Consider the following 27,413-nt stretch of genomic DNA (forward strand, 5'->3'; position numbering starts at 1 on the left):
CTAGAGAAAGACTGGTCGCAGCAACGAAGACCCAACGCAACCAAAAAATACATTAAAAAAAAAAAAAGAATTGGACCTAAGGTATGTAAAGTACTGTTCTCAGCACTTAAATGTGAGCTATTCTTATTTTAATTACTCATAAAGAGACGCTGCTCCCAAGAACCCGATGAAATTCTCCAAGCACTGTCCATGGTATGTGGTTTCCCAGTTGCTCACTGGGTGGCCCCGAGAGCCATCCTTTTTTATTCCAAGCCCCCTTTCTTCTCAGGGTAGTGCGGACGCCTTCCCAGATGGCCCCTTTCCTGGGCCCCAGGTCGTGCCGCCAGCGAAGCACCGGAGTGACCTCTGCCCCCCCCGCACCCCTCCCCCCGCCCCACCAACACGTACCTTATCCTCCAGCCTGGGTTCGCAGCTCCACCCACTTGAGTCACGTCCTCCTAGGAAGCTGCCCCGCAGCGCCTCCCGCCGGCCGGACCTGGAGTGCCTGTTGGCCGCCGTAGGCCTGCGGCTGGCGGGGCTCGGCGGGTCCCGAGCCCACGTGCTCCCCGCCTCCGCCGCAAGGCGCCGCCCTCCCGCTGGGCGCAATCCGGACTACATTTCCCAGGGTGCACAGCGGCGGGGGCCTTGGCTCGGCGGGGGCCTCAAGCGGCGCGCCGCTCCGCCGCCTGCTCGGGAGCACGCGGGCTGGCGCGAGGACAGGAACGAGGACCCGGAAAGAGTTTCCGCGCAGTTCCGCCGGGCCGTGCTCGGCTGTGCCGTGCCGAGTCGGGCCAGGGCAGGCGAGGGTTGGGAGGTACGGCCTCTGAGTCGGCGGTGCCGGGCATAGGCGCTCGGGGCAGCCCGCGCCTCTCTGAGGTCCCCGCCCCGTCCCGGCCGGGCCAGCTCGCTTGTCAGTCAGTGGGGCGGAGGCAGCGACGGTAGAGGGGCCGGAGCCGGGCAGTGATAAGAGCGCGGGCCAGGCCGAGCGGTGGGGACCTGCCACAGCCCCTTAACTCCACGGACTCTTCGCCCCAGACTTGCGAAGCTGTACCCCCTGCGCTTCGTTGGACGCCTCCGTAACCCGCGAAGGGCTCTCTCCCCCCGTAGCCTCCCACCCCCGTGACCTCTCCCTAGGACCCGAGACCTCACTCAGAAGAGGGTGTTGTGGGTACAGGCCATCGACCCTGTGACTCCTCACGGGCCAGGGCCTTGGTTTCCCTCAGGCCTCCCTCCCCTATGACTCCCTCCTCATAGCTTCTGGGGACAGAGCCCTGACTTACCACCAGGATCCCTGCCTGCGAACTCCTCACTGACGGCTTCCTCCTAAGAGTCCCCCTCAGTGGGTCTTCTCCTAAGAGCATCCCTTTTGGCCTCTGGCAAGCCCCCCCCCCCCCGCCAACCGAGGTGGGGAGGCCTCGGCAGCCATGCTCGCCCTGGGCCCCCTGTCACCCCACCACTCCCTGGGCACCGAAGCCGGAGTCTAGCAGGGGGCCAGCAGCCAAGAGGCTGGGGCAGGAGACAGGTCACGGTCCACCTCCCTGCTGGGGAGGGAGCAAAGATGGAGCGGCGGGAAGAGCAGCCGGGGGCTGCAGGGGCTGGAGCAGCACCAGCCTTGGACTTCACTGTGGAGAACGTGGAGAAGGTATGAGGGCCCTGGGGTGGGCACTCCAGTGACAGAGCAGAAGTTCTGGGGACTGACACTAATGCCAGAGCCCAGGCTTGGGCCGGGTGCCCATTGGGTTGGTGCCTCCAGAGCACCTGGCATTTGCTGTCTCTCTGGGCAGGCAGGACAGCAATGTAATGGTGTCTTAATAGGCTATTTTTGGCTTTCCTTAGACATGGGTCCTCTGTGGATATTCTAGGGTCTTGGGGTGGTCCTTCCAGGGTGCTGACGGTTTAGACCTCCAGCCAGACTGGCTATTCTCCAGCTCCATGGGAACGGCATGAGCAGTGCAGTAAGAAACCAAGGACCCGGGAGACCTGCAGCTCAGTCTCCAGAAACCATAGTGATATTGAGCCATCCTGGACCTGTTTTGTTGAGCCAGGGGCTCAGAAAATAATCTGGAACTAAAACAATCTGGGTTATGTTTTCACTCTTCCTTGGAGAAGGGTCCTTCCTTTATTGGATGGAGGCCAGACCACTCCTGGGCAGGCAGGAGTAGGGTTGGCCCCCTTTGTTTTGTGCTGGGTCCAAGGAGCCTGGTCCTGCTGGCAGCTTCAGAGTTCTCCCCTACTCACCTGCCCACATGGCTTCCTGCCATGGCACTCCCAGTTTCCCCCACTGCCCAGTCCATCTTTTTTGAACTGCTTCTCTGTTTCTTTTCTGGGTTCTGCCCCCAGAGGCCTGGAATGCGGAAATGCATTTTCCCTGGGATGAATGGGGAGATGAGGCTACCTTGCTGGAAAGCAGAGAATGGTTGCAGATTTTCGTTTGTTATTCTTGAGCCCCGTTTACCATACCCAATAGTGAGGATGTGTCTCTCTGCTTCTGTTCTCTGCCTGCCTCAGCATCCCTGAGGGTCCAAACAAGGGACAGTGGCCATAACTGGCTGTCAGGGTTACAGACAGGGCTCTAAGTCTACTTGGATGGAGCCTGCTTAGGGGGTGAGAGTCCTAGCCTCACTCTTCCACCCCCTGGGGCCGGGCAGTGTTGGCATGGTGGCGTACTGTTCCATGTGCTACCAGGGAGATAAACCACTGTTTTCTTACGGTGTGAAGTCCTAATGGAATTGGGACCCTGGGGATTTGGCTAGTTGAAAGCTCCAGGCTAGGCGTTTGCCAGGGCTGCAGGCCAAGACTTCTCTGGACCAGCTTTTTGGACCCTCTCGTGTGCTCTCTGAGGAGCGTTCTCACCCTCCTCTCCAGTTTGTCTCTGCCCTAGGGCTGCCTGGCAAAGTCTTAGTCCTGCTCAGATTTCACAGTGGCTTTGGTGCCAGCATCTGGAGTGACCTAGGGATGATCCTGGGGGAGCTAAATGGAGCTGTTGGAGTAGATGAGAGCAGCTGTGCCTGGGAGGGTTGGGGGGGCCCCTCAGGCTGTTTCATACTCTTCTCAGGTTAAGCTTCTTCTCTACGGAGCCATTCCTTCCACCTGGGCCTTGCCCTTTACTTCAGGTGCTTCCCCTTTGGGGAACTCAGCCTCCTCTTTTGCTGCTTTCCTGTGGAAGTTCATTTTCTGAACCCATAATGTTTTGCTATAAGGAGAAGAGATTATGGTAGAGCATGGGCCAAGTTCAGGCACTTAAGATATCGGCAGGACTCCAGGCCCAGGAAACACTGCGGAGCCCTGAGCTCTCCCTTCCCGCTCAGCCCCCCAGTCAGAGGGAGCAGTCTTGCAGGACCAAGTCCTGCCCTCTGTTCTGGGCTCTGGCAGGATCCAGAGTAGCCAGCACCTGCTCAATCCTGTGCTGTCCTGCAGGCGCTGCACCAGCTCTACTACGACCCCAACATTGAGAACAAGAACCTGGCTCAGAAGTGGCTGATGCAGGCCCAGGTCTCCCCACAGGCCTGGCACTTCAGCTGGCAGCTCCTGCAGCCCAACAAGGTGCCTGAGATCCAGTACTTTGGGGCCAGTGCCCTGCACATCAAGATCTCTCGCTACTGGAGTGACATCCCCACTGACCAGTATGAGAGTCTAAAGGCACAGCTCTTCACCGAGATCACCCGCTTTGCCAGTGGCTCCAAGATCGTGCTGACTCGGCTGTGCGTGGCACTGGCCTCGCTGGCTCTCAGCATGATGCCTGATGCTTGGCCGTGTGCTGTGGCAGATATGGTACGGCTCTTCCAGGCTGAGGACTCACCGGTGGATGGCCAGGGCCGCTGCCTGGCCCTGCTAGAGCTGCTGACAGTGCTGCCCGAGGAGTTCCAGACCAGCCGCCTGCCCCAGTATCGCAAAAGCCTGGTGCGGGCCAGCCTGGCAGTGGAGTGCGGGGCTGTCTTCCCGCTGCTGGAGCAGCTGCTGCAGCAGCCCAGCTCACCCAGCTGTGTGCGTCAGAAGGTGCTCAAGTGCTTTTCCAGCTGGGTGCAGCTGGAGATGCCCCTGCAGGACTGTGAGGCGCTCATTCAGGCTGCCTTCGCTGCTCTGCAGGACTCGGAGCTCTTCGACAGCAGCGTGGAGGCCATTGTCAATGCCATCTCGCAGCCTGATGCCCAGAGGTGAGCCAGTCCCCACCTTCCGGAGATGGACAGTGTGCTTGGCCAGCCACGCGTCCATCCATCCATTTATTCAGTAAACACTAATTGAGTGCCTACTGCGTGCCTGGTCCTATGCTAGAAATAGGTCCTATGCTGGAACCAAACAAGACATGGTCCCTGTCCTTATGGTTCAGAGAGGGAGACAGACATCAGACAACCATGTAATGAATTATTCAACGAAAATATTTGACTCTCCCTTCTCTTTCTCTCAATCATGCAGTCACAAAGTTCTGGTGTTCTGCTTCTGACTATATTGTGTATCTGTTTTTTCCATTTCCACTACCACCACCCTGGTGTAAGCTGTCCTCACCTCTCTCCCCAGAATACTGAGGGGCTTCCTCACCAGTCCCCTGGTTTTCACACTTATACCCTTCATTGCCCACCCAGCACCCAGAGCAATCCTTTAAAAAAAAAAAGGATCTAATCTTTCCTTTCTGCTCAGAAATCTCCAGTGGGTCCTCACTGCTCTTAGGATAAAGTTCAGAATCCTCAACGTGATTCACAGGGGCACTGCACAGCATGGCGTCCCCAGCCTTGTCTCGTGCCCTGCTCCCTGCTTTCTTCACTCTCACACAATCTCTTCAGTTCTGTGAGTGTCCCAGGCTCCCTCTAGCCTCTGAACCATCACATGTACTTGTCACATCACTGCTGCCTCAGCTGAAGCTTCACTTCCTTAAGGAAGTCCTCATAATTTTTAAGACTCAGTTTGGTCTCTATTATTTTATCTTAGAGCTCCCAGTGTGTTTCCTTCTTAGCCCGTAACACAGTTTCATTATAACTTAATGTATGTCTCCCCATTAGTCTCTCAGCATTGTGAGGACAGTCACTCTGTCATTTTATTTTATTTTGTCACACTGTGCCTGGCAGCACTTGGTAGCATTCAGTATTTTTTGAACGGATGAAAAGTAGGAGTTGCCTGAGTGGTGAGGGGTGGGGGTGGGGTAGGGGGAGGTTGGAAGGGGAGGGAGTGTTCCAGGCTTCGGGAGCTAGAGCAGGTGCAAAGGCCCGTGGAGGGCAGCACCGCCATACATTCAAGGACCCGAAACAAGGTGAGTGTAATGAGATGCTTCTTCAGCAAATGTTGCTTGAGCGTCTGTTTATGTGTGTGGGGCCCTGGGCTGAGCACAGGGAGCCTAAAGATGGGTTGATTTCTGCAAGACAGGAGCTCACCGTCTAGTAGACACTTGGTGGGCAAGTAGAGCCTATGTGATGAACGCTGTAATGGAGGGAGCGGGTGGCTGTCAGAACCCAGAGGAGGCATTTAACCCACTCTGAGGGTTATTAAGGGCTTCCCGGAGAAAGTGACTGTAGAGCTGTGCTTTGAAGGCTGTGTAACAGTTAGCCAGATGGAGGTGATGGATATGGGGAGGACCTTCCAGACAGATGGAAGAGCCCAAGCAAGGGAAGGGTGTGAGAGAGCCTGGTGAGTGGGTGTGATTAGACAGCAGAGTATAAGGGCCAGTCGTAGGAGATCCAGGCCCAGATCATGCAAGACCTTGTTGGCCAGGCTTAAGATTTTGGTCTTCATCCTGAGGATGATGTAAAGCTATTAAAGGATTGTAAGCAGAGAAAATGGCATGATGGGATTTTTGGTATAAGTTGGATTGGCCAGGGCAAGACTGGAGGCCTGACACTTAACATTTCAGAGAAAATGCTTTGGGAATGCTTGGCAGAACCAGAGGGGAAGATACCACTGGAAGAGATGGCCTGGGGAAGTGGTTGATAGCTCTAGCCTTGGCATTAGTCATATCTGAGTTTGAATCCCAGAGGGTTCGCCTCCTAGATCTGAGACCGTGGGAAAACCACTTTTAAGCCTCAGTTTCTATCATCAGTAAAATGGGTGTGATCATATTACAGAGTTTAAGTAGGATAATGTGCCCAGGGCCTGCCCCTGGTATTCTGTGGAGAATATTTTGGTATGAGGATTAAATAAGAGAATGTCTGTGAAAGGTTTAGCATGGTTCCTGGATACTCCATAAACGGCAGTCACTAGCATTTGGTATCATTATTGCATTGGCAGTTAGTACGAGCCCTTTCCCATGGCTTCTCTGGTTTTCCAACTTCAGGTGGGTACCAAGTCCCAGGTCAAGGCCTTTCTTGGCTGGCTGGGCTCAGACAGTTGGCTGAGGGGAATTGGCAGGGCCAGTGCGTGGGTGATGTGGGGTGTCCTTGGATACACCCAGGTTTACCCGGCTAGCCAGTCTCGAGGGCTTTGGCAGGTAATTAATGCCTCCTCCTCTGAACCAATGAGCAAGCAAGGTGCCAGTGAGGGAACCTATAGCCTCCTGAGCGCCCATTGGCTGCAGCCCCCTTGGTTGCTTAGCAACTCTCCCCATTTTCTCAACTCTGCTCCCAGAGCTCTAATTGCAGGTCTGGGCTGAGCTCAGTGTGAGTGGCAGTCAAGGAGTCCCAGCAGCCCTGCCCCGGCAGCTCGAGCTGACCGACAGGAGCCAGGCCTTTTGAACCCAGGCTCAGCCATGGTGCTTAAAGACATCCGCTCTATCTCCCTCCCCCACACCTAGAAGCCTCAAGGCCTCAGGCCCGTGTCTGCTCACAGGTCTCAGGCACAGGTGCCCAGGCGGTAGGAAATCTATGCAAGAGTTTCCCCCATGGGTGGGCTGCATCCAGCCTGGAGTCAGTGTTGGGCCTTGCTCTGTCTAGTCTGTTTCCTAGCTTTGGCTTGAGAAAGTCACCTTCAGTGGCTTTGACTTCTGGGTCATCCAGCCACTACCTCCCCAGGTGTCCTGACATCAGCTCTCCTTGGCTGAGCTTGCACTCAAGTCACCATTTTCCCACGCCTCCACAGCTGCTGCTGCTTGCCTGGCTCTCTCTCCTTTGAAAAAAAAATTTTTTTTCCTGAGATTTGTTTTTAATCCTGGAAAAGCTTTTCACTGGGGGCTGGGGAAGGGAAAGAAGGTGAATTAGACAGGCTCTTGGGGGCTCCCATCAGTTAGAACTTGAGATATGGGCTGAGATCTCCATAGATCCTTTGGGGAAATTCAGGTTGGGCCTTGAAACAGAAGCAGATCTATAGCTGTGTAAGGAGCTGTCTTAGCCTGGAATCTGTCTCTAATTTGTTCTGTGACCTTGAGTTATAATACTCTGAGGTCTACTGGGCTCTACTCTTTGATTTATCCTATTATGAGGTATAGATGAGACAATTTAAGAGCTTTCATTGAGTACCTACCGAGTACATGAATTTTGAAGGTGTAGCTGCCCCCGTCTCAGTAGCTGCCCCCGTCTCAGCTACTGGGGAGTTTGCAGGCCATGGCCTTGGCCCTGCCCCTACTCATTGTGCCAGAGTCTGGTCTGAAGGTGCCCATTGTCTTGTGGTGCAGCCTGTGTCAGGGCCACGAGACCGAAGCTATCCCCACTGTCTCCAGGCAGCACCCTCTGGAACTGTCTCTGGGCTGCGGGTACCCTGGTAGGGACGTCTTGTCCCACCAGAACCAGGATGTGGAGAAAGCCAACATCCTGGACTGGTTGCCTCTTGTCCTCCTCATCCTCCACCTAAGGTTATGGGGCTACCTCCTAGCCACCTGCTTGGGGCAAGTCCAGACAGAACTCCTTCTGGACCCTCAGTAACCCCTCCCCTCCATAGATTGCGATGGTGACTCATGATTGACAGCAGAGGGATCCCCGCCCCCCCGAGAGTATCACTTCTCTGCTTAGTCTTATCTCCACAAAGCAGGTTTCTGGGAACGGAGCTAGCCTTCTCTCAGCCCCCTTTGTACACTCTGCTTCCTCTGAGTACAGAGGCATCTGTACATCCTTTAGGCATCATTGTGCTCTTTCCTCTCATTCAACACTTTCTTCTTGGGCACTTCTCATCTACTCCCATTGCCGTTTGCTGATATTTCCAAAATCGATGTCTCTTGCTCTAACCTCTCCTTCAGGCTTCAGGTGTTTATCTCCAACTCTCTGGACACTTCTACCTGCCTATCTCACCAGGTACCTCTGATTCAACATGCCTAAACTTACCACCAACATACCTTGAACTTACCACCTTCTGGCCTCCCATTAAATTTATTACTGTCCCCCTCTACCTGCTCCTCCAGGTCTCAGTAAATACCTCCACCAAAGAGAGTTGTTCTTGACTCTTCCCCATCCTCATATCCCTGTTTTGCCTCTAAGCTCCCTCTGAGTTCATCATCTACTTCTCTCCCTTCCTTATTGCCACCAGAGTCCTTAAGAGTTAGGATTTGGTGGTAGGGGGTGGAGTGGAAGGTGGAGGTTGATGCTCTCAGGAGCTGTTGCTGCCTTCTAAAGTCTTTAACGGGACAGCTCAGCCTGTGTTACCTCTTCTGTCTCCCATCCTCGTTCAGTCTCCCCTTACACTGACTGTGTTAGTTTCCTAGAGCTGCCATAATAAAGTGCCACACACTGGCACACACAACAGAAATTTATTGTCTCACAGTTGTGGAGGCTAGAGGTCTGAAACCAAGGTGTGAGCTCCGTCTGAAACCTGTGGGAGAATCCTTCCTTGCCACCTCCTAGCTTCTGGTGCTTTGCTGGCAATCTTTGGTGTTCCGCTCAGCTTCTAGCTGCATAATTCCAGCCTCTGCCTTTATCATCACATGTCATTCTCCCTGTAGGTCTCTGTCTTCGCATGAATGTCTTCTTTTAAGAACACCAGTCATTTTGTATTAGGGCCACCCCCTACTCTGTGTTCTAATCTACAATGACCCTATTTCCAAATCAGGTCACATTCTGAGGTACTGGAGGTTAGGGCTTTAACACATCTTTTCTGGGGGGGACACAGTTCAATCCATAACAGTCTGTGCTCTGGTCCCCCAAAATTTATGTCCTTCCCACATGCAAAATGCATTCACCTCATCCCAAACTCCCCAGAAGTCTTAACCCATTTCAGTATCAACTCTGAGTCTAACTGGAGGACACAAGTCCACCCATAACACTTACCTTCTCGTACTTCCTTCCCAGAATTCTTCTGGAAGTCTCTGACCTAAGATTCTTCTCAAATTGGGCAGCATCAAACCTGCCATGTAGACCCTGACCTCTTTTTCAGTTTGGGTTTGATGTGGGAAGGAAGGGGGGCTTTGATGGACGACAGGGAAATTGTGCCTTTCTCTTAAAGCTGGTGGGGGATGGGCAGACAGCTATGATGGGTCTCCTCACCTTATGCCTCCAGGTATGTGAACACACTCCTGAAACTCATCCCGCTGGTACTGGGACTGCAGGATCAACTGCGACAGGCAGTGCAGAATGGGGACATGGAGACCTCCCATGGCATCTGTCGCATTGCTGTGGCCCTGGGCGAGAACCACTCCCGGTGAGGAGAGGGGCGGCTGGGGGTGGGATAGTAGGGCCCTCTAAGAAGTGGGGGAGGTGGAATGACCTCCCCATGTCTCCTCCCTCCCAGGGCCTTGCTGGACCAAGTGGAGCACTGGCAGAGCTTTCTGGCCCTTGTCAACATGATCATGTTCTGCACGGGCATCCCTGGCCACTTCCCTGTCAACGAGACCACCAGCTCCCTGACCCTCACCTTCTGGTACACGCTGCAGGTGTGTCATGTGACCTTCAGTAGGACTGGGCCATGATGGAAGAAGGTGGATCAGGGGCTTCTCTGGCTAACTCTCCTCCCTGGCTCTCTCAGGATGACATTCTGTCCTTTGAGGCAGAGAAGCAGGCTGTGTACCAGCAGGTATACCGGCCGGTCTACTTCCAGCTGGTAGATGTGCTTCTGCACAAGGCCCAGTTCCCTTCTGATGAAGAATATGGATTCTGGTCCTCAGATGAGAAGGAGCAGTTCCGAATTTACAGGTGATGGTAGCAGGCCAATCCTAGCTCTAAAGGGAGTCCTGAAAAAATGAAGGCAATGAGGGGAGGGACCCAAGGCCAGGCTTCCTGAATCCTGGGCCTCCTTTCTCTGTAGGCACTTTGGCAGGGCTCTGAGGGAACTGGGGTGGACTCCTGGGCTTGGGGGAAGCATCCAGGCTGTGTATAAGACCTTTATCTGCTTCTCAGGGTGGACATCTCAGACACACTCATGTATGTCTATGAGATGCTGGGGGCCGAGCTGCTCAGCAACCTCTATGACAAGCTGGGCCGTTTGCTTACCAGCTCAGAGGAGCCCTACTCCTGGCAGGTACCTCCCCAGCCTGATTCCCTCAGCCCTCCCAGACCTGTCGCACCCTCCTCCTCAGCCAAGCCAGTGGCATCCTCTTTTCCCAGCACACAGAGGCCCTGCTCTATGGCTTCCAATCCATCGCGGAGACCATCGATGTCAACTATTCTGATGTGGTGCCCGGGCTCATTGGCCTCATCCCACGTATCAGCATCAGCAATGTGCAGCTGGCGGACACTGTCATGTTCACCATTGGTGAGACCTGGCACACACCCATGAGCACATTCCCAGAGCCAAGGCACACATCCCCAGCCACAGCCAGCCTGCTGGGTCCTATCCAAAGTGGGAGACATACATGCCCACACGCACAGTCAGAACTGCAGCCAACTGACTGTCCTGGCATGTCTAGGGGTCCTTGGTACAGTGCACTGAGCTGCAATTCAGTGAGGCTAGTTCACTGTCACTGAAATAGCAGTGCTGGGCCTCTACTGCATAACTCCTTCCTGCTTCTCAGGTGTAAGGCTCATGTTTGAACATGTGCTTACGTGTTTGCCCATTCAGTCCTCTGAATGAGCAGCGCTCCGTACAGGGGCTGCAACTCCACCCTGCCAGGAGCTCTGCCTGCCTCACAGGGACATGGTACACAGCCAGCCTGGCCTGCCTCAGATGTCTCGCCTTCTCCCTTCTTCCCCCAGGAGCTCTGTCTGAATGGCTGGCTGACCACCCCGTCATGATCAACAGCGTTCTACCCTTAGTACTGCATGCCCTAGGCAATCCCGAGCTCTCTATCTCTTCTGTGTCCACCCTCAAGAAGATCTGCCGAGAATGCAAGTATGACCTGCCGCCCTATGCTGCCAACATCGTGGCTGTCTCCCAGGTACGTGGGGGCCCTGGGTGTGTAGCTGGGCCTCAGGGCACACTCTGCCCTGTGCTGACACCATATTCCTTCTTTTTTTCCCCAGGATGTGCTGATGAAACAGATCCATAAGGTGAGTTCAAAAGTTTCTAAGGGGCTCCTTGGGGTATTGTGGGGAGCTGTAGAAATCCCATCTTCTGCCTTTGCGCCTTATTCTCTGTTCTCAGAACTTTCCCCAAGAGGTTCATTCTTCCCACCCACAACCAGGTGTGTCTGGGACTGACCCTCGATGTTCTGCCCCACAGACGAGCCAGTGCATGTGGCTGATGCAGGCACTGGGCTTTCTGCTGTCGGCCCTACAAGTGGAGGAGATCCTTAAAAACCTGCACTCGCTCATCTCGCCGTATATCCAGCAGCTGGAGAAGCTGGCAGAGGAGATAGTGAGTGAGCTGGTGTACGCGCGCGCGTGTGTGTGTGTGTGTGTGTGTGCATGTGTGAGTGTGTGCATGTGTGTGTGGCTGGGGAGCAGCAGTGGGACTATGGGGCTTCCCTTCGTGTTGGCTGTGACTGCTGAGGGGTGGAGCTTGAGCTGCAGTCAGGGCTGGGAGACCCAGAGCTTGGTTCCCTTCTCCCTGTAGCCTAATCCCTCCAACAAGCTGGCCATTGTCCACATCTTGGGGCTTCTCTCCAACCTCTTCACCACGCTGGACGTCAGTCATCACGAAGATGATCATGAAGGCTCTGAGCTCCGGAAGCTGCCAGTGCCGCAGGGACCCAATCCTGTGGGTGATGTTGTCATTGCTATTGCCTCCCCAACCCTGTGGGAATGTCATAGTCACCCCTGAACTCTACGGATAATATTGTCATTGTGTCCCTGGCATGATGCATTTGGTCCTCTGACCCTGTGAATGACTCTACCATTGCCCCTTGCTCTGTAGGGAGTGATATCATTGTCTCAGTCCTCTGGGTGATGATGTCTTTGTCCTCCCCAACTGGGGTGGTGTTATAGTGTTTCCTTCTCCCCATGGGGGACACCGACATTATCCTACAACCCCAAAGTGATGTAATTATGGACCCCTGTTTAACCCCCAACTCTGTGAGGCCTTCTACTTCAGCATTCGCTGTCCCCTATGGGCACTCCACATGTAATACTTCTTGCCTTTGAGTTGCTCCTAGTCTAGAAGAAATACATGTAAACAGATTGTCACAGAGCAGTGTGATAAGTACTGCGGTAAGCTCGGGCACAAAAGGGATTGGGATGACCACTTACAAGCTGTTTGGTCTGGGGCAAGCCTCAGCTTCCCATTCAAAACTATGAACATCAAGGTGTCTGGTGCTCATCTCATAGAACTGTGCTGAACAGCAGGGGTGGTCTTGACTGAAAGTACTTTGCATACCGTAGAGCTCTGTACAGATGTGAGGGACTGCTTTGGTCATTGTTCCAAGTATCCCCTCCAGGGTTTCTCCTGGAGAAAAGGAAGCCACAGTATCCTGGTCCCTGTACTCAACTCCACACCCCAGTTTCAGTTACCCTTTTGGCTCCAGACCAAACCGAGGCCACTGTCCTCCCACAGAGCCCCTTCTCCTCTGGTAGTCATCATCCTGCCTTCCCTCACCTCCCAGGACCTCAGGCTGCTCTCTGCTCCACCATAAGTTGCCCGTATCTACGCATCCCCTGGGGCTCTCTACCCTAAGCCTGTCTGGGTGAGACAGCATCTCTGCTGCTTCAGGGGCTGCCCATAGGCCTTCGGCACTAAAATACTTCTACTGAGCAGAAGTAGATAGGGAGTGACTTTTAAAAGGTTATCTTCTGAAGCACTTGTAATATGCCTGCTTTGCAGTATGAGGCTTCCTCTCAGGTGATCCCCAGAATTCAGGGTATCTTCTTTCATTCATGGGGATTCAGCAAAGCACTCCTGCCCCCAGGGTCCCGTGCACTGAGTCCTCAATGGGCAGTCTGGGGTAATAGATTCGAACTCCTGGCCTACTTCCAGCTACTGAGTAGTCCTTCTTGGGTGGGTGAGAGTGGTAGTGAGGGCACCTCACTTCTTCCTTTGTCTTCAGGTGGTGGTGGTACTGCAGCAGGTCTTCCAGCTTATCCAGAAGGTGCTGAGCAAATGGCTGAATGATGCCCAGGTGGTGGAGGTGAGTCCTGACCCTTGCCATCAGCCCCTGTGGTGATTTTGCTCAGAGGTGGAGCAGGAAGAAGGTGTTGCCGCCCCACCTCGGCTTTGAGATGACCTGAAGGAAGTAAAGGAGATGAATCCTGCCCCATAGACACAGGGAATCTCTGGGGAAGACATTCAGAGCTTCCCAGCATCACAAGAAGTGCTCGACCCCAGGACTGTGATGCTGGGGCTGAGTGACAAGGATCCATTTTAGCATCAGACACCTGCCTTTGTTATGTTCAGTTCAGAAGTTTCTCACTACTGTTGCTCCCTGAGAGGCAATGGTGAGGATGTGTAGGTAGCAAGAGTTAAGTTAAAAATTTCCATCCTCAGCCCCTCTGAGAAGGGCCTTTTAGCCTCCTGCCTTCCAGGGTGAGGGTCAGACTTGCCTACCTTCCTTGGTTCACAGAGCCAGGCAGGGCTTGTAGGTAAGGGCCCATTTTTAGACCTCCTCTGTGCAGGGCCTCAGTTCTGCTCCAGCCAATGGTGACCTGCTGACCAGGGCCCCTTTGCTTTCTTCCCAGGCGGTGTGCGCTATCTTCGAGAAGTCAGTTAAGACGCTGCTGGACGACTTTGCCCCCATGGTGCCACAGCTGTGTGAGATGCTGGGTCGGATGTACAGCACCATCCCTCAGGCCTCCGCTCTTGACCTCACTCGACAGGTGGGCCTTCTGCTGGATGCAGCAGTGTTTGGGATGTCATCCCAGGCAGAGATCTGACACGGGTTGGGCAGGTGGGTGGAGTGGGGTGGATGGCTTCTCTGGCAGGGGTTCTCACCTGCATCCCAGGGATGTTGGCCTGTCCTGGTGGGCCAGGGCCTCAGCTGACCAGCATTCCCTGCTTTGTTGTAGCTGGTCCACATCTTTGCTCATGAGCCTGCCCACTTTCCCCCAATTGAGGCCCTCTTCCTGCTCGTCACCTCCGTCACACTCACCCTCTTCCAGCAAGGTAGGTCCTGACCAGGGTCTCTGCTGCTGCCGCCACTGCCACTGCCTCTGCTTTCCCAACTGGGGAGCCAAAGCTGCCCACTCTGTTCTCCTCTCTCCCCTGAGTTGCACCTGGGACTTGATGGGAAACTTACGGGATCAAGCACAACACAATTGTCACCTTACAGATAGTTGACACCTTAGGTTGAAGTGGACAAGAGAGTGAATGATGTCTTCTACTGGCCTGCTGGACTCAGGGCCAGTCTGGATGTGGGGGAAGATGGGGCTGGAAGCTCTGAGGGACTTGGGGCACCAGGCTGACTCCATTTCCTTTGGGATAGAATGAAAAGTGGAGAGAGCGTGGCTTCGAAGTCAGATAGACCTAGATTCTAAGTTCATCACCACCAACTAGTTGTGTGACCTTGGGCAAGTCACTTACCTTTTCAGAGCCTTCATTCCCATATCTGTGAAATGGAGATTTTCAGATACTCGATAGGATTGTTACAGGTATTAAAGTAGCATCTTTTGGGCCCCTGGCTTGGAGTTTTTGCACACGATGTACTCAGTGATTGCTGGTTCCTTTCCCTACATTGAGACATTCCTTTCTAGGCCAAAATCCTTTGGCTGTGGTCCCAGCGCCCCATTCACTGCGGCCCTCTGCCTGAGAGAAGTTGGGAGCAGGGGGCTCCAGGCTTCCCCTGCTGCCTAACCCAGGCTTCTCACTCGGAAAGGAAACAGTGTTGTTCCCCCAGCCTCCTGAGTTTTGCCTGGATTTGTGGTCACAGGTTTGAGGCTCACCAGGAGTCTCAGCTGGAGCTAGAGTGCTCTCTGCTTCTGTCCTCGGTGTCTGGTCCCATGATGCTGGCCTCTGCTCTGGTGGGCCATGGGTAGTTTCCAAAGTGGGGAGAAACCTGAGCCAGAAACCCGGATGTGGTCATCCTCAGCGCCACCTCTCCCCCTCCTCGTATCCAGCTGGGGACAGGTCGTGGTGGTCCTTCAGCCTGCCCACTTCTCCCCACCCTCCACGGCCACTGCTCCAGTGTCCGGTGCCATCTGGATCAGCTCAGCAATCTTCTAACTGGTTTCCCTGACATCTGCCCTTCTGCAATTCATTCTGCACCATGCAGCTGTAATAGTTTTTTGTAAGACACAAACCTGAGCATTTTCCCTCCCTGGCTTAAAGCCCTTCTGTTGCTCCCCATCACTGCGGGGTTATCATCCCACTGCCCTCTGCGTGACATACCTCTTGCCTACTTCTCAACGTCCATTCCTGAATGGCTCCAGCAGTTTAGCCACCCTGATTTTTCCTCACCGTGTCCCGCTTGATCCCTATGCCTTGCTCCTCTGCCTGAATTGCCCTGTGCCCTTTACTGGGTGAGCTCTCGCCCCTCCATGCCTTACCCGTGCATCAGTCCTCGGAAGCTCCTCTGAGGCAAAGCTGGGTGCTTCTGACCTTGTGCCAAGACTGCATCAGGCATGCACTGCTGATACAGCACTGATCACACTCAGTAAGCAGCTCCCATGTCTGTCTCTCTCCCTGGATTAAGCCCCTCAAGGGCAGGCTTGGCTCTCTTCCCTCTGCGTCCGTCAGAACAAGGCCAGCATAGAGTAGGCACCAGACGCTGTTGAAGAAAGGAGGACGAGGGCTCCTTGCCTTTGGAGCCTTTCTTCCTCACTGTCCGGCCCACCTCTAGCAGGGTGGCTGCTGAACGCCAGACCTGCCGTCTGCAGGGCGACCCAGGCATGGGGCACACCGGGCTTCATTTTCCAAGACTTGAGTAACTTGGGGCGCAGATGTGGAAGGGACGGGTTTTATCAGTGGCTCCTCACAGCCCGAAGGAAGCAGGGGAGAGGTTATTAGCAACTTGACAGTCGGGGAAACCGAGCGTCTGTGGCTTGCGCAAGATCACACAGCTGCTTAGTGGTGTCTCAGGCAGGGGTTCCCGCAGCACCTCCTCCTGAGAGTGGAGCGGCGAGCAGGACCTCCAGGTGCACGCCTCGTCCTTGCCGCAGGTGTCCTCAGAACTGGAAGCAGAGTAGTGTCCAACATCCTATCTGTTGGGCTTGTTGGTTGTCTTACAGGACAGGATGGTCCCCTCACCTGCTATTCTGTCCCAGCCTTGCCATACTTTCCTCGGGCTCTGCCCTCCCACCACACCGTGGGGTGACTGGTTTCCCTCTTTCCTTGTGCGTCCAGATGGTGGGAGCTGGTGGTCAGCCCTGAGCCTGGCTCTCTGCTGGGTCTGTGTCCATGTGGAGGGGCTTTGTGGGTGGGGCTCTCATTTTTGGCCTCATGATGCAGTTCCTTTCCCTAGGCCTTGCCAGTGGCTTGCCCGGCCATCCCCACAGCATATGGGGCACTGCAGTACCCAAGAAGGAGTCTTCTGGTTTAAGAGAACCCAACAGATTCCTTTCTTTGGCTAAACCAAGAGCCCTCAGGCCGTGAAAGGGAGGGGGCGCCTGCTCAGACCATGATACACGGGCCTTTCCAGGGCCTTCAGTCAGGCCTCCAAAGGCAGTACCAAGGACCGACCTCCCACCAGCCCTGCCCTCCTCTTTGATGGCTAGTGATGGGGAGGTATGTGCTAGGAAGCAGTGTAGGGCCACTGCAGCGTGCCAGAGGCCACAGCAAGAGTCTGGGGGCTGTTTGTCCAGCTACGTGGTGGCCAGCGTTGCTCGAGCATCACAGGGTCACTTGGGGACTGACCTGAGGAGGAGCGGGGAGTAGGTGGAAGGCCCCTCGGGAGGGAGCTGGGGCAGACCGTCCTTCACTTTGCCGTCTCTTTCTGTTGGGCTTCTCCCAGTTCATGGTTTTTGTATGTTTTGTTTCTTTATCTTGCTTCCTGCTGCTCATGTGCCCCCACGCTGTCTCCCTGCAGGCTCTCAGTCCCACATAACTATATGAGGTTGAGTTGCTGTTTGTATAATTTTTTCTTAAGTTCCATCTTTATTATATTTTAGGGCCCAGGGATCATCCTGATATTGTTGATTCATTTATGCAACTCCTGGCACAGGTGTGTTTTAGTTTTATTCATTCACGTTCTGTTCTCTCTCTTTCTCTTTCTCTTATGTTGAAATTCAATTTAAGCCTATTTTTAGCTTTCTGTTGACAAATTTTTTTTTCTGTTCAGTTGAATAGAGTTTCTTCATCTGTTTCCGTGGAAGTTGACAACCCAACATCCTCCTTTAGTGCCCCTTTGCCTCAACTAGCTCAGTCCTCCACAGAGACCAGGGAGAGGCTGATCCCGAAGGGAGGGAGCTGGGCTGGCCTGGGGGGTGGGGAAGGGAGGGGGTGGTAACTGTGCCCAGCAGCTCCTGTGGGGCTGGGGTGGCCAAGGAGTTCAGGGGCAGGACCAGAGTTGAAGGGCCTGGGGTTCATTGTCCCCGTGCTCCTGCCGGGAACTGCCTGCCTCAGTGCCCCCATCCTGCTCTCGAGAGGTAGGCTGGGAGGAGCTCCGAGGGAGGGGCCGAGCTGAATGTGCTGCGGTGGAGCCCAGAGCTTGGCTGTCGCTGGGCTGTCAGACAGATCCTGCTGCTGCTGGGAGGTGGGGTGCTGGCTTCATTGTGAGATGTGTCTGGTGTGTAAGTGTGTCGGACCTTACTTGTATGTTTTGAGTTTGGTTTGGGAAGGGAGCAGAAATCACGTGGCTGCCGTAAGTAGTATGTGTATTGTGTTGAGTGTCGGGATAAATGTGTAGTTGAAGTGTGGGCCTGGGCATTGTTGCGTGTTGTGTGTTGATGTGCGTTAGGCATTGATGGAGTTTGAATATTGATGTGTGTTGGAGGCGTGTGTGTTGGGCTGTGGGAGTGTGTGTTATGGAGGGTAGGCGTATGTACGGTAGTGGTATTAGGGGTTGTATGTTTGAGAAGATATATGTGTTGGGCTGTGGGAATGTGGGGTTAGTATGATGGGGGGTTCTATGTGTCAGGAAGTTCCTGTGAGTTGGGGGTTCCCATGGGTTGGGATAAATGATGTGTTTCTTAATCACTGCACAAATATTTTTGGAGTGTTTAATACGTGCTTGGTAGTCTGCTAGGTGCTGAGAATATAATGGTGAGCAAAAGCAGGCACAGTTCTTACTCTCTTAGAACTTACAGTCTAGTGGAGGGGGCACAGGAGGAGTGGGAACGGGCGGTGTGTCCTGGGCCAGGGTGGATGTGTGTGAAGGTATCCATGAGGGTGCATCTTTGGGGTGAGGGCATTTGAGTATGTATTTGTGCCTGTGCGTGGGGAGAGTGCACGTGCTGGGAAACCAGGTGGAACGAGGGTGTGGGCGTGTGGACATGGTTTGGGGACGTAGTGGGGGGGTGGGATGTGAATATGTGGTGAGGGTGTGTAGCAAATGTGGCAGAGTGGTGTGTACAAGGGATGTGATAGAGGTGTGTGATAGAGGGTCAGTAGGGCATTTCAAGTGAGGGTGCATGTGGGGCTGTGCACAAGAGTAAAACATGGGGGCGTGGAAGGTATGTGAGGACTGGAGGGTTAGGGGTCGATGTGGTACGCATTGGGGGGCTGCTGGGGAACAGCAGTGCTTGATGACTGTGGGAGCTGTGCAGAGCATCTCCTGTGACCTGAGGATGTGCCAGTCATGCCCTGGTACCACTTGGGGTGGGCTCTCGGCCCCTATACTCCATCCACTCCCCCTCACATGGCAGCCCTGGCTCCTGGATTGGGTATAGAGGAGAAGGGCCTGGACACAGGGTATCCTGGGTGAAAGGTGGGGCCGTGGCTCCCAGGCTCCTGCCCTGCTTTTCCTCTTCCTAAGCTGGAGAGTGTCTGAGGAATGCAGGCGGGGTGTAGGAGGGGGGCTATTAGACTGGGCTCCATGTCCAGCTGCCATCTCTTCTTCCTGCTGCTCTGTTAACAAATCCAGAGGGCCTCAACTGCCTCTGTGAATCAGAGTGAAGTCACTGCTGGCAACCTGGAGCCTGCAGGAGGTCTGGCCCTGATGGTGGGAGGTGGGGAGTGAGGTGTTTGATCAGGGGTGACTTGGGACCCAAACTTTTGCATTATGACTCCCAACCTGTCTCATGTACCTGTGCGTTCATGTACACATACATGTACGTAGCATCCCTTGGCTGCTCCCCTCCTGACCTACTGAGCTCTGGAGTGGTCTGGGTCCCCCAGAGATGGCTGGGTGGCTGGTGTTGACAGCCTCTACTTGCGGTGTGTGAACTTGGGGTCTGGGTGGCAGGTGAGTGGGGGGATGGTTCTTGGAGTTGGCTGGGCTGGGCTTACCAGCTCCACCTCCTGCAGGCTCTGAAGCGGAAGCCAGATTTGTTCCTGTGTGAACGATTGGATGTCAAAGCTGTGTTCCAGTGTGGTAAGTGGGGCCAGGTGGACAGGTGGGCCTGGGGCCCCTTCAGGAGGATCCTTGAGACCCATCTGATCTGCCTCTGCCTCTCCCACAGCTGTGCTGGCCCTCAAGTTCCCCGAAGCACCTACTGTCAAGGCCTCCTGTGGCTTCTTTGTGAGTCCCGTGCTGACCCCTAAGCCCCCACCACCCCTATACCTAGCGCACCCTGCCCAGGACCCTAGAGGGTAGGGGTGTGGTGTGCAGTTCTTGTCTTCAGGGGGACGGGGGAAAGAGCTGGGGCTGACGGGCCTCTCCATCCCCTGTAGACAGAGCTGCTGCCTCGGTGTGGGGATGTAGAACCTGTGGGAAAGGTGGTACATGAGGATGGCCGTATGCTGCTCATAGCAGTGCTGGAGGTGAGAGGGAGCCAGGTGCGGGGGGTTTGATGGGGGTTGGGTGGCCCTCACTGTTGGGGCAGCTGCCTTCCTGGGGAGCTTGAGCCTCGGTTCCCTAAGCTCTTGTTTCTCCGTCAAGTAAATGGCTGGAAGTTGTTGGGTTTCTGTGAGGATCAGCTGGCTCTTGAAAAGGAGCGCTCACCTGTCATGTGCACTTCGGCTGAGGAACTGTCCGGGAGTGGGTGGGTGTGGCTAGGCACCCTTGCTGCAGAAGGGGCAAGGCCCTGGTGTGCTGAGAACCTGTCTCCCTCAGGCCATTGGGGGCCAGGCCTCCCGCAGCCTCATGGACTGCTTTGCTGACATCCTATTTGCTCTGAACAAACACTGCTTCAGCCTCCTGAGCGTGTGGATCAAGGAGGCACTTCAGTCACCTGGTTTTCCCTCTGCCCGCCTCAGCCCCGAACAGAAGGACACCTTCAGCCAACAGATCCTTCGGTGAGCAGAGCTGGCAGGGCCTGGGCTCGGGTCAGAGGGCAGAGGAGGCGTGGTGGATGGTGCTAACTTGCTCTCCCTTCTCTCCTTCAGCGAGCGAGTAAACAAGAGGCGGGTGAAGGAGATGGTGAAAGAGTTCACACTGCTGTGCCGGGGGCTCCACGGCACAGATTATACAGCTGACTACTGAGGGGCGCCCCCGTCCCACCCACACCTCCTCCTCACCCCTTCCTATCCCCAGAGAGTAAACTTGAACCTTCACTGCACTGCTGTCTCTGCTTCCTTTCCACTGCCACCACCACCTAACTGGGCGACCTCAGAAGACCTGGGGGAAGGATGGGAGGATGCTTGGACCCAGGCCTTGGTAGGGTGTGGTGGGGCCAACCTCTCGCTCCTGGGGTGGAAGGGGCACTGGTATAGCCAAGCCGCCTAGGCTGGAGCCATTCCAGATACTGCGGATGCCCTTGGGGTAGGGGGTAGGTGGGGACTGCAGTAGTGTCAGCAACCCCCCCGCCATTAAATTAGTCTCAACGTTCATGCATGCATACATTTACTTAATCAACAATGCTGAGTACTAGGCCCCTAATTCTGCCATGCCTTGTTCTGTCTGAACAAAAGCTGATCTAGTCCGTAGCTACCATGCTAACTAAGCTGGGAGAATGGGACCAGTGAGGAAGGCTGCATGAAGGAAGTTTCATTTCTGAAGGAATGGGAGGTTTCCTAGGTAGAGGACTTGGGGCCTTGGGCTGGCAGTGAGGTGAGGCTGGGCTCAGCTGGGAGGGAAGAAATGGAGAGTGGCTTTGAATTCCAGGGTGTGTTTCTTGTGTGGGGCTATTGAGGCACCCAGACTTGCACTTGGTTGAGGAGAGGTATAGAAAGCTGAGCATGTGGGGGAGGAGATATGGTAGACCCCAGAGGAAGAGGAAGGCAGGCCCTAGTGTTGTCTGCAAACCCATAGTTCCCCAACTCTATGGTACCTGACCAGCACATGATGGTCAGGGTTTGGTCAGGACCAAGGACAGCTCCCGGCCTGCTGTTGCTCTCCTCCCTTAGCAGGGTTCCCTCCCTTTCTGTCTCAGCCATAGTTCCACCCTGGCTGCCTCTCAGGCACCCCAGCCGCCATCTCAGTAAGATCGCAAGAGCAGGACTGGGTTCTCCTGACTCCCAGCCATGAGTCTCCTTGGAAGTGTTAGAAGAACTGGTTACTCCCACGATTGTCTCAGTTTTTCTCCTGTTCTTTTCCCAACCTCCGTGCAAACCCTGTGTCCTCCATTCTTCATCCTCATTCAACCTCTTCCCACACCAGCCAGCATCAGCCCCCCTTTCATGTCATCCCCTGAGGTCACTCGGTCCCCTTTCCCTTACCCCTCCTCCATCCCATTCTCACCTACTCCTGATTTTTCACTTCCGGAGCATGTGGAGATGTTCCACATACGTTCCTTTTCTCCTACGACATAGCACCCAGGTGTCTTCCTCCCTGCTGCCATGATCAAGTGTAGCATATATAACCTGGGAGGATGAGGGGTCTAAAGAACAGCTTCTGAAATCAGACCTGGGCACTGCTGGTGCCACTGATTTGCTGTATCTTATTAGGCAGTTAGCCTCGAGCCTCCGTTTCCTCATCTGCAAACTGCGACAGCTCTTACTCCAAAGAGTGAACTCTGTAGTACCTGGTGAACAGTAAGTGCTCAGTGTTTGCTTTTTTGAGACTGCTGTGAGGATAGTAGTGGACTCCTCTAGTACATGTGCTATGCAAAGGACTACTTTATGAAGTTTTATATCTAAATTAATTTGCCCCAGCAATCCTATTAGAAGTACTATGGTTACAAGCCCCATTCTGCAGATGAGGAAACAGCCATAAAGACGTTGAGTAACTAAGAGCCTCAGTAATTAGTAAGGGGCAGAGCGCAATATTGAAACCCAGGCAGTTTGGTACCTAATTTAAAAATTATGCAATGCCTAATTCTCTATCACCTCCCAGCTGACAGAGTGCAGGGGAAGTGCTTAACAGTGTAGGCAGATAGGAACTGCTCAAACTGGAGTAGTTATTTTCAGGGAGTCGGTGTCTCTGAGGGCGCTTGGCGGCTGAACCGGAAGACCAGCACCCGGAGAGGCGGGCCAGGAGAACTACAACACCCACAAGGCTCCGCGCCTTCCTCTGAGGCACTTCCGATTGGCTTCGGGCTAGGAGGCCGGCTATTGGTTCTCTGTGGGCGGCTTGGCGAGGACTGGAGGGCGGGAGCCGTGCTGATTTTTAGATGGGTAAAGTTGCCATCAGCCCCGCCTCAAACACCCGGAAGTAATCTCCCTGGGAGGCCCACGTGTAGCGGAGAAACGGGAGTTTGGATGGGTCGGGGCCTGGCCCAACGGCTGCGGGCTGACTGGCTCCCCACCACCACCACTCCCTACCCCCCACTCCCTCCCCACCCCCGCCCCCGCCCCCGCCCCCCGACCAAGCGACTCCGACACTTTGAGGGCCGTTTTTGAGAAGGCGGGGCCTGAAGCTGATTGAGGGAGGTCCCCGCTGCCTCCCGCTATGGAGTCTACATTCAGCAGCCCCGCGGAGGCGGCGCTGCAGCGAGAGGCGGGCGCTGAGGGGCTGCGCACTCCTCCTGGGGACCTGGACCGAGTGTATGAGCTGGAGCGAGTCGTTGGATTTGTCCGCGACCTGGGGTGTCAGCGGGTGAGGAGCGGATGGGTCGCCCGGAGGATTGGGATCTTGGGTGATTTTGTGAGGATGGGAATGAGAGGAGATGCTTCTCTGGGAGGAGGGGCTTTGAAGGTTAGGTAGGGACTCCCTGGAAGGTTTCCCTTGAAGAGGAGAGGCTGTTCCTGACTCCATGGTTTATGCTTACAGGTGGCCTTGCAGTTCCCTGATCAGCTATTGGGAGATGCTGGGGCCGTGGCTGCACGACTGGAGGAGGCCACAGGATCGAAGATGTTCATTCTGGGAGACACAGCCTATGGCAGGTGTGAACTTGGAGCTTGACGATAGAGGGTGGGGTAGGTCTAGGGATCCAGGGCTCATGGCATTTCTCCTCTATGACAGTGTCTGACCCCGATGGTTGTGTTTCTCCCTGATAGTGACGTTTCCTCTCCTGCTACTAGCTCTTCTCAGTGACGGTGCCTTCTTTTCATAACGTCGTATTCTTCATTGACCACATTTTCCATTGATGACGGCAACGCTTTTCTCGATGAGAACCCCTCTCACTAGTGGTATCTTCTCTGCAGCTGCTGTGTGGATGTATTGGGTGCTGAGCAAGCTGGAGCTCAGGCCCTTGTACATTTTGGCCCTGCCTGCTTAAGCCCTCCTGCCCGCCCACTGCCCACTGCCTTCGTCCTTGGTCAGCGATCTGTGGCCTTGGAGCTCTGCGCTAAGGCCTTCGAGGCCCAGAACCCAGACCCCACAGCGCCTGTGGTGCTGCTGAGTGAGCCGGCCTGTGCCCACGCCCTGGGTGAGGGTTTTGCCTTTGCATGCAGGAAGGGTGGGCTGACCAGTTTGTGCCTTAATTTCCCCATGTCAGTACACTCCCATGGAGTTCTCAATATGGGTTTGACCCCAGCCTCTGCTTTTGGTTCCCATTCAGTCTCCTGGGGATGAGGGGGATCCTGCTTTACCAGACCCCAACCCTAACACCACCTCCTTCTTCCAGAGGCCTTGGCCACCCTTCTGCGCCCACGGTACCTGGACCTGCTTGTCTCCAGCCCAGCTCTTCCCCTGCCAGTGGGCTCCCTCAATCCAGATCCTGAGCCCCTGGAGCGTTTTGGGCGCCACTTCCCCCTGGCTCCAGGGAGGTGTTTGGAAGAGTATGGTGCCTTCTATGTGGGGGGCTCTGAGGCCATCTCTGACCCTGACCTTGACCCAGACCTGAGCCGGCTGCTCTTGGGCTGGGCACCAGGGCGGCCCTTCTCCTCCTGCTGCCCAGACACAGGGCGGACTCAGGATGAAGGTGCCCGGGCTCTGCGGCTAAGAGCACGTAGACGCTATCTGGTAGAGAGGGCCAGAGATGCCCGTGTGGTGGGGCTGCTGGCGGGCACGTTGGGTGTGGCCCGACACCGTGAGGCACTGGCACATTTGCGGAACCTGACACAGGCTGCTGGCAAGCGTAGCTATGTGTTGGCCCTGGGGCGACCCACGCCTGCCAAGCTTGCCAACTTCCCTGAGGTGGATGTCTTTGTGCTGTTGGCCTGTCCTCTGGGTGCCCTAGCCACCCAGCCTTTTGGCAGCTTCTTCCGGCCTGTATTGGCACCGTGTGAGCTGGAGGCTGCTTGCAACCCTGCATGGCCACCTCCAGGCCTGGCTCCCCACCTCACACATTACGCGGACTTACTGCCTGGTGAGTGGTGAGGGCAATGCCTAGGCTAAAAATGCTTGGGGCATGGAGTTGGGCCAGTATGGATCCACTTTCTCCCTCCCTTCCTTCCAGGCTCTCCCTTCCACGTGCCTCTCCCTCCACCTGACTCGGAGCTGTGGGACACCCCAGATGTGTCACTCATTACTGGGGACCTCCGACCCCCACCTTCCTGGAAGCCATCAACTGATCCTGGATGCTCAGCCCTAACCCCGAGGCCCCAGCTGGAGCTGGCTGAGAGCAGCCCTGCAGGTGAGTGTGGCAAATCTCCACTCCCATCTGAATTCTTCCCCTATGTTCAGGCCACTCACCCTCAAGCCTCTCCCTCTGCAGCCTCATTCCTTAGTTCCCGGAGCTGGCAGGGACTGCAACCCTGTCTGGGTCAGACGCCGGTGACGTCAGCTGTGAGCGGAAGGCGAGGGATTGCCATCGCCTACGAGGATGAGGGAAGCAGCTGATACCATGTGGTGCCAGAGCCACAAGTGGACTTAAGACCTTTAGTGCTCCCTGCACCAACCCCACTCTTCTGCCAGGATCCTTGAAGGAGCCTCTCACTGAGGCAGCCCCTCACTGGGGATAGGATTCAGCTCTTCCTGTCCTGTCCTGGCGCTGGCACAAGGCTTAGCACATATTGGCTTAGTAAATATCTGTTGTTTGACTGATGGGGAAACAGCTTTGGGTCTTCCCTGAAGCCTTCTGGGCCATCTGTTCTCCTGGGAACAACAGCACAAGACAGTTGAGGGTCTGCCTTTGTTAAAGGCAGGTGCTAAATGGTTTAGACCATGGTTTCTCAATCTTGGCACAATTGACACTTTGGGCCAGATAATTATTTGTTGTGAGCGGCTGTCCTGGGCATTGTAGGATGTTTAGCATCATCTCTGGTTTCTGCCCAGTAGGTTCCGGTAGCATGCCCCTCCCCAGTTGTGATGACCAGAAATGTCTCCAGATGTTGGCAAATGTCCCCTATGGGGGCAAAAGCATCCCCAGTTGAGAACCACTGGTCTGCACCTATGCTGTCCAATACAGTAGCCACATGTGGCTGTTCAAACATAAATTTGAATTAAGTAAGATTAAAAACTCAGTTTCTCAATCACACTAATCACATTTCAGTGCTCAGATAGCCACATGAGAGGACAGTGTAGCTATAAGACATTTCCATCATTGCATAAAGTTCTGTCGGGCAGTACTGGTCTACACTGACTCCAATTTGTTTCTCAGGGAGATCACAGAAATTTGAATAAACCAGATAATTTTTCTCCTTGTCTCTTTATTCATCAAATACCGCAGGTCCTGCACAGGTCCTGTGGGTTGAGATCTGAATTGTATTTGACTGGATTCCTGTCCTCACAGTGTGGCTGGGAAGAGAGGCAGTTAAACAGGCAATTGCCACATGGTGAAGCAATATTCTTTATGAGTAGGGAAGCCCCCAGGGGCAGCTGGAGCCCAGAAGAGGCTTCTCAGAGGGGGTGTTACCTAAGCCAGATCGCTTGGAGGGGAAAAAAAAATAATTAGAAGTGAGGTGAAAAAGACATTTGGGCAAAGGGTACACCATGCTAAAACAGGCATAAACCAGCATTGTGGGTGCTTCAAGCAAAGTGGAGTTGCTGGACCCTAAAGGTTCAGAGGGGTGAAATGAAATGACTCACCTCTTAATTCCCCACGTTTGCCGAGAATCTCGGCATATTGGCGTTGTCCAGTGTGTTGAAGAAACAGGTGAACAGGGAGATGTGATTTCTGCCCTCAGGGATTGCCCAGTCTGCTAGTAGAGGCAGTTCTGTAAACCGACCGTGGTAACTGGGACAAGGTGGGCACCAATCATGTATTCTACAGATATGTATTGAGCACCCACTGTGTGCCAGGCACTGGAAATCCAGCAGTGAGCTCAGGAATCCTTTCATGGTGCTTACATTCTCGTGGTGGGGGAGATAGACACAGAACACTTAGTATGCAGAATGGTGATAAGGGCTATGGTAAAGCTGGGAAGGAGTGCAAGAGAAGGGGCTGCAATATTAAACAGGATGGTCAGAGAAGGCCTTTTGAAGGTGAGCGAAGACTGAAGTTAGGAATGAACCACGTGTATAATTTGGAGAAGCAGAGGGAACAAGTGCAAGTGCAACGCGTTGAGGGTGTGACTGGTGTGTTCAAGGAATAGCCGGGAGGCCAGTGCAGTCAGAGGAGGGAGTTAGTGGGGAAGTATTAGGAGATGAAGTAGGGTAAGAGGCATGGGGAGCCGCAACAGTAGAGGCCTAGTAGGCCATTTTAAGGACTATGGCTTTTATTCCGAGCGAAATGGGGGCCTCCGAGGTATTTCAAAGAGAGTGACATGATCTTACTTAAGTTTCATAAGGATCGCCAGGGCGGCGGGGGAGCCCAGAGCGGGCGCACTCCCCTGCCTCTGGTTAGGGAACCCTTCCTGGGGGAATGGTATCCCAAGACCAGTAGGTGTTGGCTGGGCCAGGGGGTGAGCACGAAGAAGCGTGCTTCAGGCAGAGGAAACAGCATGAGCTCAGTGAGGGACGGAGCGGATACCCTCGCGGAACTGGGTGGGACGGTCGTGGGGGAGGCCTGCGAGATCAGCACTGGCTTGGAGACTAAGCTAGGGCGGCGGCGAGCAGGAAAGCAGGGCTGGTGGGCCGGAGCAGGGCGGAGTGTCGGGGCGCAGAAGGAGCG

General features: G+C 54.7%; 2 protein-coding genes across 3 annotated transcripts; both read left to right on the plus strand.

Annotated features, from left to right (window-relative positions):
- Positions 1-715: 715 nt before the first annotated feature.
- On the plus strand, positions 716-20,657 carry IPO13 (importin 13). Its single transcript, XM_082613974.1, has 20 exons — positions 716-1,621; positions 3,397-4,133; positions 9,322-9,462; positions 9,553-9,694; positions 9,787-9,953; positions 10,158-10,278; positions 10,365-10,512; positions 10,953-11,134; positions 11,220-11,246; positions 11,419-11,553; positions 11,752-11,895; positions 13,178-13,258; positions 13,806-13,943; positions 14,133-14,229; positions 17,169-17,221; positions 19,465-19,531; positions 19,620-19,678; positions 19,831-19,920; positions 20,213-20,394; positions 20,485-20,657. The coding sequence occupies exons 1-20, from the start codon at positions 1,538-1,540 to the stop codon at positions 20,579-20,581; spliced, it is 2,892 nt and encodes a 963-aa protein (XP_082470100.1). The 5' UTR covers positions 716-1,537; the 3' UTR covers positions 20,582-20,657.
- A 2,043-nt stretch (positions 20,658-22,700) lies between these two features.
- DPH2 (diphthamide biosynthesis 2) lies at positions 22,701-25,998 on the plus strand. 2 transcript variants are annotated; one of them, XM_082612597.1, is made up of 6 exons: positions 22,701-23,074; positions 23,249-23,361; positions 23,623-23,846; positions 24,045-24,728; positions 24,819-24,995; positions 25,077-25,998. In XM_082612597.1, exons 1-6 carry the CDS (start codon positions 22,928-22,930, stop codon positions 25,199-25,201), a joined length of 1,470 nt encoding a protein of 489 aa, XP_082468723.1. In that variant the 5' UTR covers positions 22,701-22,927; the 3' UTR covers positions 25,202-25,998. The 2 variants fall into 2 exon arrangements, with proteins under 2 accessions (XP_082468723.1, XP_082468722.1); XM_082612596.1 differs by having other exon boundaries at positions 24,819-25,998.
- The last annotated feature ends 1,415 nt before the right edge of the window (positions 25,999-27,413 follow it).

This window comes from Mesoplodon mirus (genome assembly GCF_964341445.2).
Source record: "Mesoplodon mirus genome assembly, chromosome: 3".
Lineage (NCBI taxonomy): Eukaryota > Metazoa > Chordata > Mammalia > Artiodactyla > Ziphiidae > Mesoplodon > Mesoplodon mirus.

What these genes read in the sequence shown, in the direction of transcription:
- IPO13 (XM_082613974.1), top strand. Translation starts at nt 1,538, where the DNA reads ATGGAGCGGCGGGAAGAGCAGCCGGGGGCTGCAGGGGCTGGAGCAGCA. An exon ending in GAGCAGTTCCGAATTTACAG is followed by an intron (nt 9,954 to 10,157) that starts GTGATGGTAGCA and finishes TCTGCTTCTCAG; the next exon opens with GGTGGACATCTCAGACACAC. An exon ending in ACTCACCCTCTTCCAGCAAG is followed by an intron (nt 14,230 to 17,168) that starts GTAGGTCCTGAC and finishes ATTATATTTTAG; the next exon opens with GGCCCAGGGATCATCCTGAT.
- DPH2 (XM_082612596.1), top strand. Translation starts at nt 22,928, where the DNA reads ATGGAGTCTACATTCAGCAGCCCCGCGGAGGCGGCGCTGCAGCGAGAG. An exon ending in GGAGACACAGCCTATGGCAG is followed by an intron (nt 23,362 to 23,622) that starts GTGTGAACTTGG and finishes TCTTCTCTGCAG; the next exon opens with CTGCTGTGTGGATGTATTGG. An exon ending in GGCCTGTGCCCACGCCCTGG is followed by an intron (nt 23,847 to 24,044) that starts GTGAGGGTTTTG and finishes TCCTTCTTCCAG; the next exon opens with AGGCCTTGGCCACCCTTCTG.